Source organism: Meleagris gallopavo, chromosome 1 (genome assembly GCF_905368555.1).
Source record: "Meleagris gallopavo chromosome 1, MGAL_WU_HG_1.1, whole genome shotgun sequence".
NCBI lineage: Eukaryota > Metazoa > Chordata > Aves > Galliformes > Phasianidae > Meleagris > Meleagris gallopavo.
Window position 1 is genome coordinate 56677405 of NC_139404.1, and position 12688 is coordinate 56690092.

At 44.7% G+C, this 12688-nt stretch overlaps 2 protein-coding genes and 1 long non-coding RNA gene across 4 annotated transcripts in view; 2 read left to right on the forward strand and 1 right to left on the reverse strand.

Moving 5' to 3' along the window:
• The window catches only part of WEE2 (WEE2 oocyte meiosis inhibiting kinase), a 20427-nt gene extending 14206 nt beyond the window's left edge, over positions 1-6221 (forward strand). Inside the window, exons 5-12 of the mRNA XM_085228960.1 lie at positions 177-349; positions 985-1106; positions 1710-1856; positions 2567-2668; positions 2971-3056; positions 3705-3875; positions 3961-4103; positions 4970-6221. Coding sequence (XP_085085086.1) covers positions 177-349; positions 985-1106; positions 1710-1856; positions 2567-2668; positions 2971-3056; positions 3705-3875; positions 3961-4103; positions 4970-5126 — 1101 coding nt within the window. The 3' untranslated portion in view covers positions 5127-6221. The remainder of the gene's footprint in view (positions 1-176; positions 350-984; positions 1107-1709; positions 1857-2566; positions 2669-2970; positions 3057-3704; positions 3876-3960; positions 4104-4969) is intronic.
• Positions 1-6476, reverse strand: part of LOC146545340 (uncharacterized) — a 7458-nt gene extending 982 nt beyond the window's left edge. The window contains exons 1-3 of one of the 2 annotated variants that reach the window (XR_014884597.1): positions 6334-6466; positions 5795-5873; positions 2262-3497 (exon numbers count right to left, since the gene is read on the reverse strand). This is a non-coding gene — a long non-coding RNA (uncharacterized LOC146545340). Of the gene's footprint in view, positions 1-2261; positions 3498-5794; positions 5874-6333 lie in introns of both variants that reach the window. The other variant, XR_014884595.1, reaches the window with a different exon arrangement.
• On the forward strand, positions 6368-12688 carry SSBP1 (single stranded DNA binding protein 1). Its single transcript, XM_085229012.1, has 6 exons — positions 6368-6490; positions 7044-7107; positions 8427-8567; positions 9206-9293; positions 11187-11275; positions 12535-12688. Exons 1-6 carry the CDS (start codon positions 6467-6469, stop codon positions 12576-12578), a joined length of 450 nt encoding a protein of 149 aa, XP_085085138.1. The 5' UTR covers positions 6368-6466; the 3' UTR covers positions 12579-12688.

Sequence of the window (12688 nt, forward strand, 5' to 3'; positions counted from 1 at the left end):
GCCCAGAAGGATCTTGAAGTGGAAGATAGCAGTTGAAAGGCTGCACGCATGTGGAGAGAGCTCAGGATGGGAAAGGGAGCAAAATGGGTATTGTGTATGGATGGATGATTCACAGCTCTAAAAACATGACGTGTATCTGAGTCTTCAAACTCATTGCTGTTCTTATGACCTTCTAGAGGTGTCCTCTGAAAGACAGCAATATGGTTTCCCGCTACCAGAAGGAATTCCTGGAACTGGAGAGGATTGGTGTAGGGGAATTTGGTTCTGTCTACAAATGCATCAAGCGCCTTGACGGATGTGTTTATGCCATCAAACGCTCCAAGAGGCCTCTGGCAGGATCCTCGGATGAGTGAGTATGCTAGCTGAAATGGATGTGTTCTTGGGAGGTGTGATGGGGAAGGAGGGAGTGTGTGTGAATATAAAGGTATCTGAAGATTGGTGGGAGCAAAAACTGGCCGCTGTTTAAATAAGAGGTGGGAGGGCGAAGAAAGATACCATTTTAGGGCAAATAAATACAAATGTCTAAGAGAGGAGAAGCCACATGCACTATAAAGTGATATGGCAGCTTACCAGAATCCTCATACCCCATGCAGCCAGTCTGTCTTTAAAAAAATAATTAAACAATTTACTTGTGGTATTGGCCTTCCACACAGCCTACTTGCATCTGTATTGACCACCTTGTGTTATTCTGCATGCTGATGTGCTGAAGCAATGTCTTTGAAAGTACCTTTTCCACTTTAATAGAAGACTTGTTCAGTGGTACTTGCACTGGCAGCTGCTTGACAAGCTTGAGGTATTCCTGAATATCCATTTTAAGGCTTTGCTTCAGCAGCTGTGAGTCAGTACATCTGCCAAAATCCCCAAGTCCAAAACATCTCCGCTTTCCCTCTCCCAAGTCAGGCTGCAAACCAGGACTCATATTACGGTCCCACACAGTACCCTGACACCCTGTCACCAATGCTTTTTCTGTGCACGCTTCTCTAGGCAGCTGGCATTGCGTGAGGTTTATGCTCATGCGGTCCTTGGACACCACCCCCATGTTGTGCGCTACTACTCAGCATGGGCAGAAGATGATCACATGATTATACAAAATGAACACTGTAATGGTAAGGGTTGGGGTGTTTTAAAGACTGAGATGTTGGGTGGGTGCAGCTGAGATGAATGTATCTTATGTTAACATCTTGGGTAGGAGAAAGGGTTCAACAGCCTTAGGGGAATGGAACTAAGTAATGGGTTGAGGCGTTTATTCATGCTGCAGGCAGGGTAGAACACTCACCTGGATTTGCCCTGGACACATTTGGTTAGGAAATGCTGAAAAAAGATGCTTCTGGCTATCAGAAGCTGTGAATGCTGGTGTGTAGTTCTCCTTGCTCAAATGCTACCTCAAGCTGGGAGCTATGATAAGTGGTGATGGCTGTTGAGAGTAGTAGTTGTAAATCTGGTATCAGTTAAATACGGGCTGATGTTTTCTAGTGGCTGAAAAGCTGAGACTAAAGGAGAAGTGGTGAAAGTAAAGATGATGGGGGAGAGGCAATTATATTTTTCTAGTCCTGCAAAAAGGCCAATCAACACTGACAACCACAACTTATCTGCCATGTTGTCAAATGTTGCATTCTTTAATCACATCTGCTGCTGGGAGCTTAATTTTCTTGCTCTAAACACACTGTGCCATGAGGTCTTTGAATCTCAGACTGACTGTTTTTTTCTAGGTGGGAGTCTCCAAGATGTGCTTCTAGAAAATGCAAAGCATGGCCAGTATTTCCCTGAAACAAAGCTGAAAGAAATCTTGTTACAAGTCTCCATGGGACTGAAATACATCCACAACTCTGGCCTTGTGCACTTGGATATCAAACCTAGTAAGTGTAGCACTTTTCCTCTACCCTCTGAGAACTGCCCTTTCCACACTGTAACTCTGCTGGTAGACTTCTTACAGTGCTTTAAAGGGAAGAGGATTTTAACCTAGAAAGTGAATGTGCCCTGTGGATTTTTAAACTTTCCACCACTGCTGCTGTAAATCTGAACCTTTTGTGATAGTTGGTGTCACTTGACTTGTGATTTTCATAATTCATGGGAATAGTTTCCACTACTGGAGGAGGTAGTAGGACTGCTAAAGGAGGAACACTTCCTTATTTGCTACTGTTTTGTTGTACAATGCTTGATCTTTGTGAGAACTGGAGTGAGAAGTGAATATTTGTTCTGTACCTACCCTGAGGGATTATATTTCTGCAAAAATAGTTAAAAAAAAAAATCAATCTATTTACTTTGCGCAGCTGAGCATGGGCAAATCCATGGCAGGGATCCCTCCACAGTCATATGGTTAAATCTTCACAGTGGATGCTTTGTCCTGCTGAAATCACATTCCTAGCAGGGGGAGCAGAGAGAGGGGTAGAAAAGGTGATTACAATGGGTAATTTTATATGTAAGATGTAACAGTTTTCTGTTTCCGATTGGGTAGGAAGCATATTCATAACTTGGTCTGCAAAGCATGCATAGTTTTACAGGTGGGTTTACCACAGAATTGTCTGGCTGTTCTACTGATAGCTGCTAAACTTCACTTGTCTTGCAGGTAATATCTTTATCTGTCACAAGCTGGCAGTTGAGGGCCAAGCTGGGCAGGAAGAGAGTGACAGTGATGATGAGTTCTCTTCTGGTGTGATGTATAAGATTGGTAGGTTTTAGCTCACATTGCAACTACCTTACTTTCAAGGTTGCACTTCTGCTTGATGTTGCTCTGTCCTGGTTGCTGAAGAGGTTTCTATACAGTACTTACAGCATCATCCTAAATAACTCTCGTACTCACTAGAATTAATTCCTCTAAAGCGACAAGCTTGTTTTCCATGGCCAGATTTTGTTTAGAAGCAGTCTTCCTTTCTTTTGCTGCTTCTGGTAGCTCTGTTGGTACCTTCTGGAAAGCAGAATTTTATTGATCTACTTCAGTTTGTTCTTAGTTATTCTTTGTTTGCTTTTTAGGTGATCTTGGCCATGTGACATCAATAGCAAACCCTCAAGTGGAGGAAGGAGACAGACGGTTCTTAGCCAATGAAATTTTGCAGGAGGTAACAGTTGCTGATGGGGTGGCTTGGTGAACAAGGGTAGTAAGCAAGTAGAGAGATTCAGTAATTAAGGCAAGGAACATGCCAGAATAATGACTTATCTCCTTTTTTCCTGCATTAGGTCTGGCAGAAATTGGTAGTTAATTGGAAAAAAAATAGTGTTGTCCTAACATAGTTTATATTGCTCTAGCATGCTTCAGAAGCAAGTTGAGATTATTGCAACTATTTTTAGCTTCTAGGGATAAGTTGGACAAAGTTCTACAATCCATTTCATGTTACAAATCCAGTTGATGTGAATCTGCTGGATGCGACTACTGATGAATGTTTGTGCCCGCAGAGATGCTTTGTACACCAAACACTGATCAGGCAGTGTAGAGAGGTGGGAGGCACTGCTGGGGGAATTATGTCCTCTTCTGAAAGATGCATTAGTTCTGCCACTGTGGCCTGTGAACAAAAAGGAAATCCATTTGTAATAACCAGCTTAGAAGTGTTGATCAGCTCAGGTATTCAAGAGACAGGAGGACAAACCTACTTTAGGGTTGGTGAAGGCTGTATCATGTATTTTTTCAGCTGCTGCTTTTTGAGCTGGTATCCCAACACACCTCTGTTCAATATAACATTCTTGTATAACTGTTCCTCTTCTCTCTGCAGCAATACTTCCATTTGCCAAAGGCAGACATCTTTGCCCTGGCGCTCACAACAGCTCTGGCAGCAGGTGCAGGACCACTGCCTCACAATGGGGCCATGTGGCACCACATCCGCAAGGGCAATATCCCATCAATCCCTCAGAAGCTTCCCAATGGCTTCATTGAACTCCTCAAGGTGAGGCAGTAGCCTTAACAGGAAGGGGGTTTTGCCAGTTGGCATGTGACAGGAAGAGTTGTAAACCCTGACTTTTGCCTTCTAGCTCATGATCCATCCTGACCCAATGGAAAGACCCTCTGCCACAGCTCTTACTAAGCACCCAATTCTCCGTCCTTCACTTGGAAAAGCTGTGCAGCTCCAGAAGCAGCTAAATGTGGAGAAGTGTAAGACTGCCATGCTGGAAAGGTAGGGCTTGTGTGAGGCCGTTTTGGGAAAAGATAGATTTGATTAGCTGAGCAAGTGCTGATGACCAGGCTTGAATGCACAGAGGTCCAGCAGCAGAAATACCCAACTACACTGCCTGGATCTACAGGGTGGCAGGGCTGTAGGTAGACATTCATAGTGCCAATGCAGCTGTAGTTCATCTCTGGCTTTTGGATTCCGGTGAAATTAGAGCAGTGAACTTGCACACCTACTGCAGTCATGGATGATGGCCCATGCTGGTACAATATGCAGGCAGATGAACTGATACTGAGCTGAGATAGTGGTTCAGCATGGAAGGGAAAGAGAACTACCAGGTGGTTGCAGGCACCCTGTTCCCATGCGCTCTCACTGCTGTTGGCAGTGATGTTTTTGAGATACTGGGATAGTTGCACCTTCATTCTTGTTGCAGTATTCAGCTGGGAATAGGTTTACAAAGCAGAAAGAAGAACATATGCTCTGGGAGAGCAGTAAGAATCAGGGAAGGAAGGAAATGGAGAAGAACCATACCTTTATTAGGTATCTCCTGCATGGAATGGCACTGACTTCAACTCAGTTCCACCAATAAAAATACCTGAAGCAATGTGGAGGAGAAGACCTACCTAGCGGCACTTCATAACAGTGCTGATCTGAGTGCTTTTTGCTGACCTCACTGATTACATAAGTGATCAGTTGATCCAGTCTGCAGGGGTAATCATAAAGAAACTTCTAATTTTCCAAATCAGTGCTGGCAAAGACAACACTTGGCAGTACTGTGCTAATCTCCTGTACAAGGCTGTTTACAGCCTCCGGCAGCTGACGAGCATTCACGCATGGTATAGCTTACTTCTCTTCCATCTCTTCCCTTGCAGGGAACTAAAAGCAGCTCGCCTTGCCCAGACCCTCATGAAGGACCAGCCCTTAGGAAATGCCAACTTACAGGAGTCTGAGACCTCTCCAAAGAAGAACAACAAGCGCCTGGTGGGAGGGAAGAGTTGTCGCTCATTTAGCTTTACTGTGGGTTACTGAACTACTGTTATTTGAAAGGCTCTTGCTGCTGAATGACACTGAGAGCACAGGCTCTGCACAGACCAATGTCCTATGCTAGCTCTCCCTTGTAAATTTTATTTGTTCCCTCATTAACTATGGTGAGATACTGGCTGAGGAAAGGAAAGAATGATTAGCTCTCAAGCCTAAGATGTGATTTAAGAATATTTTCCTCAGTATTGATGTTTTCTTGTGTAACTGGTCGTCTTCTAGACTAAGAATAGTTCTGCCACAGAAGAAAAAGGATGGCATTTTCTCTACTTCGCTTTGCTTAGATGGGCACTGATCTTTATGTTCTTACCATTGACCTCCTGTATATCTTTAGAAGGAAGACAGCATGTCCTGCTGGTCCTTAGCAGTGAAGCAGTTGAAACAATGGTATAGTGTTAACTATGTTTGGAGGCAGGCCTGTTACACAGCAGTCCTGGTGGACTTGGGATGCATTTGGAGCGGTATTTCATTGAGGGAGCAAAGAGTAAACTCCTTTTAGTTAAGGGGGCCCCACTGATTGAGCTGAAGTTCTTTCCCCCCCCTTATCTTTGAGCAATGAGCTCAATCACAGAGCTGAAGTGGCTGAGCTTTTGCAGACCAGACCCTGAAGCCTGGCGTGTGCTGATAGGAAAGGACTTGGCATCAAGTGGGGGTTGTACCTTCAGTATGCAGGTAGGTGGCTCTGTGTGCCTATGGGAAATGGAAGCTTCTGTTATCTTGCTCATGGAGCAGCTCCACCTTCCTGAAAAATCGGCTTTTAAGCAATGGTGAGGGAAGCTAGAAAACATTTAAGCTTTGGAATTATTATTTTTTTTCAGAGTTGCCTATTTAAAGTGAATATTTTTAAGACAATCTCATCCCCCTGCTGAATGTCGCATTCTGGATACTCGTTGGTTGTGTGTGTCTAGCAGAAAGCCAGATACAAATGGCGTACTGCTACGAGGGAGAGCATAATGCTGCTGCCTTGCTTACTCTGAGTTTTACTCAAGTAGAGTTTGCGCTCAAGTGTTTGAGAGTACTGCTTTTTTAAATTATTAAATCTTATCCCCTTAAAAGCAAAAGGTGCAAATAAAGATTTTAACACTTGCTTTTAATGTACTTTGCTTTCTGTGCCCTCCTTCCCGCTCTTCCTCCTCACCCCCCAGTCCTCAGGAGCGCTGGTACAGCCTCTGCCTACCTCCGCCATCCCCGCCGTCACCTACCCGGGGAAGGTCGTGTTTCCGCCGGACCCGCTGTACGAAACGCAGCCTCTCCTTTCCGCTTCCGGGAGGGCTCGTGTGGCCGCAGGGCTGGGGCAGCTCAGCCGGGGCTTCTCCCTGCGCGGCGGCGGCATGTGGCGGCGGCCGGCCTGGCAGGTAGGGCGGGCGGGGCGGGGTGAGGTGGCGGCTCTCGGGGCTCTCGCTCGCCTCAGGGCCCGGGCCCTGCTGGGAGGAGGCGGCGTTCCCAAGTGCGCGCTGCAGAAATGCGGTGCTTACGGCGTGTCCCTACGAAATGATTGCTGTAGGTTAACCTTTCTCCTTGGCAGCTGTTTAACCTAGTAGTCTATGAGTAATCCGGTTGGCTTCGTTTATCGTAGATTTGCAGGATGGCTTAGGCTGGAGGGGACCTCAAAGCCCACCCAGCCCCATCTCCCTGTCGTGTGCAGGGCTGCAACCCAGCAGCTCGGGCTGCCCGGGGCCCCTTCCAACCTGGCCTTGAGTGTCTCCAGGGATGGGGCACCACAGCTTCTCTGGGCAGCCCGTGCCTCACATTGAGTGGAATTGAGCTCTCCAGGTGCCCTTGCAAGTCGCTGAAAAGAAATGTTACTGCAAAATCTCAGTTGGCACTCAAAAAACGAGCAGTGTCTCACATGGTGTGAGTGGTGCTCATGCTTTGTGTCCTGAAAGCTAATTTCTGTCTGTTCTTCAGGTGTTCCGCCAGTTGGTGAGACATGAGTCTGGTGATACAGTCGGCTCGTTAGTACTGGAACGATGTAAGTAGCTCCTGTGTGTGTCTGAGGTAATGCTTAGCTGTTACTCTTAGTTTTCATCCTGGTTTTAGAATGGCTGATGTATGCCAGGGGAGGAGCAGGTATGAATAATAGCTGCTGACTGCAGAAACCAAGAATGCTATTTCAAACAGACTCTTCAGGAGCTTCATGTCTTGGACCGTGTCATGTCAAGCAGCCCTTAAAGGAGAAAGCCTAGAAGCCCTGACAAGGTGTACAGCCTGAAGCAGGAAGGTGGTCTTGTTTTATTAGTGGCAGTAAATCAATCCTCCTATGTTTTTTTTCTTAGCTGCCTCTAGGAGTGCCATGCTCCTGTTGCTCAAACTCCCATGTGCCTGGGATGTCTGGGTGCTGCTACTACTGCACTAGGTGTATGTTTGACTCCACCATTCAGTTCATGTGCTCCTAGCGTAATAGTAGTTCTCCACCTCTTCCAGCTCGCCTTCATCAAAAATAAATTGTCTGTTTGTTGCTGATATGTCTGTTAAAATTGGTGACCTCAAGTCAGAGGGTGTGATGTAATAATGGAATGTTGTTTTGAAGGCATTGTTTTAATTATAAAATAGGACAATGAACTACTATAGTTTTATAGCTTAAAAGTCAAAGTGTTTTTAAATAAATGCTAGTCTCATATAACGTGTTTCCTTCCAGTACTTTGAAAGAAGCTTGTAAGGAGGAGGACTGGCTTTTCACATGGTCAGATAGTGATAGGATAAGGGGGAATGGCTGTAAACTAAGAGAGAGGAAGTTTAGGTTAGATGTTAGAAATTCTTTACTCAGAGTGGTGAGGCACTGGCACAGCTGCACAGAGTGCCCCCATTCCTGGAGGCACTCAGGGCCAGGTTGGATGAGGCCCTGGACAACCTGAGCTGCTGGGAGAGAGGGGGAAGCCCTGCCCAAGGCAGGGAGATGGGGCTGAGTGGGCTTTGAAGTCCCTTCCAACTAAGCTGTTCTGTGGAAAAGATAACAAAAGACCAGGAAAAAATAAAGAGCTTCAGCTTTCTAAATGAAGTTACTTAGTGATAATAGTAATACAACAGTAACTGCTGTGGGACCTGATTAGCCCAGTTGTAAAAACTGGAGAATGATCAGAAAGTGTGGGAAGTAACTATTTTGGCCTTTGATAAAAGCTGCTGATTGATTTAAGACTTACGGTGATCAGAAGGATCATAATTCACCTGCACAAACCTCTTTGGATTCCTTATTCTCCTCCTACCACTGAAGGGGGTAAAATTACTGATTCTGTACTGGTTTGCCCCATACTGCTTAGTGCATCTCACCTTGTTTACTGTCTTGTGTTTCAGCCATGAATCGTGTTCAGTTACTTGGTCGGGTTGGACAGGACCCTATCATGAGGCAAGTGGATGGAAAAAATCCTGTTACCATATTTTCTCTTGCAACCAATGAGATGTGGCGGACAGGAGAAAATGAGGTAGCACAGACAGGTGAGTCTGCAACAAAGGCTGCGGCAGGTTGCTGCTACTGAGTGCTACTGAACGTGCAAACTTCAGAACAATGCTTTGTCTTCAGGCTGCTCTGTACATCTCTCAGGTGCAGGGAAGATCCTTGGAGGTAGTTTGTACATCCCTTCTTAAATCCTCAACAGCATGTACCAAATAGGGATTTGTTTTTTGATTCTTCTCTGGAGAAGTGGAAAGAGTGCTGATTTAGCAATTTGTTCTTGTTGGGGTTGCCAGAAGTATAGCAGTTCCATACTCTTACTTGCATCCCATGGGGGAAAAAAGAATGAATACATTTTCTTTAATTCTTCCATCAGTCTTCATTTACAGTTGTCTCCTTTTCTCTAGCTTTTGTACAATCTGGAGTCTGTAAGGAGGGGGAGGGGTGAAGTCTTACAGGCATTTTTTTTCCAAGAAAACCAATATCTTGGTTTGAACTGTGCTCTTGCACAATACTAATGCTTGGACACGAATGGGTAGAACACTGAGTACTACATAGTATACTTCCATTTCTTAAATCTCTTTTCATAATTTGAGAACACCAAACATGTTAAAACTCGTTTCTGAATCTTACTTCAGTAAGAGGATGTGGCATCCAGCTTTGTTATTTTTATGTACCCTAGGTGATATCAGTCAGAAGACAACATGGCACAGGATCTCTGTCTTCAGACCAGGCCTCAGAGATGTTACGTATCAATATGTGAAGAAGGGGTAAGTGAATGTAGTATACACTTTGCCACACTTTGCCACACTTTGCCACACTTTGCCACACTTTGCCACACTTTGCCACACTTTGCCACACTTTGCCACACTTTGCCACACTTTGCCACACTTTGCCACACTTTGCCACACTTTGCCACACTTTGCCACACTTTGCCACACTTTGCCACACTTTGCCACACTTTGCCACACTTTGCCACACTTTGCCACACTTTGCCACACTTTGCCACACTTTGCCACACTTTGCCACAATTTGCCACACTTTGCCACACTTTGCCACACTTTGCCACACTTTGCCACACTTTGCCACACTTTGCCACACTTTGCCACACTTTGCCACACTTTGCCACACTTTGCCACACTTTGCCACACTTTGCCACACTTTGCCACACTTTGCCACACTTTGCCACACTTTGCCACACTTTGCCACACTTTGCCACACTTTGCCACACTTTGCCACACTTTGCCACACTTTGCCACACTTTGCCACACTTTGCCACACTTTGCCACACTTTGCCACACTTTGCCACACTTTGCCACACTTTGCCACACTTTGCCACACTTTGCCACACTTTGCCACACTTTGCCACACTTTGCCACACTTTGCCACACTTTGCCACACTTTGCCACACTTTGCCACACTTTGCCACACTTTGCCACACTTTGCCACACTTTGCCACACTTTGCCACACTTTGCCACACTTTGCCACACTTTGCCACACTTTGCCACACTTTGCCACACTTTGCCACACTTTGCCACACTTTGCCACACTTTGCCACACTTTGCCACACTTTGCCACACTTTGCCACACTTTGCCACACTTTGCCACACTTTGCCACACTTTGCCACACTTTGCCACACTTTGCCACACTTTGCCACACTTTGCCACACTTTGCCACACTTTGCCACACTTTGCCACACTTTGCCACACTTTGCCACACTTTGCCACACTTTGCCACACTTTGCCACACTTTGCCACACTTTGCCACACTTTGCCACACTTTGCCACACTTTGCCACACTTTGCCACACTTTGCCACACACTTTGCCACACTTTGCCACACTTTGCCACACTTTGCCACACTTTGCCACACTTTGCCACACTTTGCCACACTTTGCCACACTTTGCCACACTTTGCCACACTTTGCCACACTTTGCCACACTTTGCCACACTTTGCCACACTTTGCCACACTTTGCCACACTTTGCCACACTTTGCCACACTTTGCCACACTTTGCCACACTTTGCCACACTTTGCCACACTTTGCCACACTTTGCCACACTTTGCCACACTTTGCCACACTTTGCCACACTTTGCCACACTTTGCCACACTTTGCCACACTTTGCCACACTTTGCCACACTTTGCCACACTTTGCCACACTTTGCCACACTTTGCCACACTTTGCCACACTTTGCCACACTTTGCCACACTTTGCCAGTAGCTTTAGAGTGATGTAGTCTCCTGTTCTCCATACTAATCAGCCATGGTTTATTCAGCTGTTCCTCATAATTCTTGTTTTCTTGCTCTTTCACCAGCACTATTGCTCTTCTCTGCACATGCTCGAGCAACTCAATATCTTTCTTGTAGTGAGGGACCCCAAACTGAGCACGTACTCAAGATGCAGTCTTCAGTGCAGAGTTCAGAGGGGCAATCAGTTCCCTTGTCCCACTGTCCACGCTATTTCTGATGCAAGTCAGGATGCTGTTTTACCTTCTTGACCACTTTTGGTGACTGGGAGCTGTACTAAGATAGAAGTGCCTTCAAGTTACTTAGCAAATATGCTACACACAAATGAGGCAAAAGCCTGTGGGTTCAGAATCAAATATAAAGGAGGAAATAAATGCAGTTCTCTGACTGGAACCAAATTCTTGACTTTTCAGTTCTCGGCTGTATGTTGAAGGGAAACTAGACTATGGTGAATATACAGATAAAAACAACGTGAGGCGGCAGGCGACAACAATTATTGCAGGTAAGGAACAACGTGCTGTTCTGCTTTGCCCCTTTAAATGGAAAGGGGGTGGAGAACCTTAGAAATAGAGCTTGGCTTGTCTTTGTCTTCAGAATCCATGATGGAGGATTCTGAGAACGAAGAGGCTTTTTGCAGTTTCTGGACTGTACCGCTAGATGTCCCTTGGCACTGCATATGAAGGGACAGAAAGTGAGAGCAATAGTTGCAAATTATTGCATAGTTTGCTTACACAAACCAATTAGTGGTGCAGGCAGGTATGTGTTTCAAGGATATTGGCATGAAGTACTGCAAGTCAGCTAGATTCTTTTTCTAGCTGAAGTAGGGTTTTAGTAGCTTTCTCTCAGGTTTGGCAAGGAATTTTTTCTTTAAGATTAGAGGCTTCACCGACTTTAAGGACCTCTGTTTGTGAAAGATGTTTGATGGGTAGGAGTTGTCCCTTAGGTAGAAGCAGTGAAGAAGAGAACTGGGGAACTGAACCTCCTCTTGAGCTTTAAAATAGCCTGAGGATAACCAAGGATGTTTGGGACCTCTATCTTTTCTATGGTCGGAGCTACTGTCTTGTGGCTTTTGAAGGTGGGCTGAAATAACTAGGTAGTAAAGCAAACACTTTTGTTCTGTAACTGTAGCTAAAAAAAAAAAAAAATGAAGCCAGATGATGAGAAATAATGGATGTTTTTACAGTGCAGCCTCTTTAAAGCAACAGCAATCAAACTTTTACACGAGCACTTCCAGCTAGCAGTGCTATAGGTTGCTGCTTATAAATAGCTCAAGGGGGGAAGCAAATCATTTTTGTTATTTTAATTAGTGTTCATCCTATTGGTTTCTTGGTAATGTTCAGTATTCTCAGTCTCAAGAGATTTCAGAAACTACTGAGCCTTCATGAAATACCAGTTTCTTAAAACCCCATGAGCTTGGCATTGTAGTGCTTACTGAAAATGAGGAAAAAATGGAAATAAGCTGTAGCTGATAGAGATCAGTCAAAGAATTGAAATGCTATTTTAAAATGCTTTTATCGTCATACAGCAGATTTTCATCAAGTTAACCCATTTGTTTCAATATTTGGTCATCCTCAATCGTCATCTTTTTGGGGAGATAAAACTGGAGCCTCATATCAGAAAACTTTATTCTGTGAGATGTTCTGTTCTGAAATACATGTCTTTGCAGCTTCTTTTAACACAAATAGATTATCTTTGTGGTTGTGCAGGCATGCAGCATTGCAAAACAATTCTGAAGATTAAATTCTCTTTATTTCTTTTCAGATAACGTAATTTTTCTGAGTGATAATATCAAAGAAAAGGTATGAGATCATTAGCGCTTGGACCGAGGCCATTTCATTCCTTGTGCTTCATAATTCTGTTAATCATGTATATTGCTGTAGTTTCTTTAAAAAACAAATAAAATGTTTGATACCCA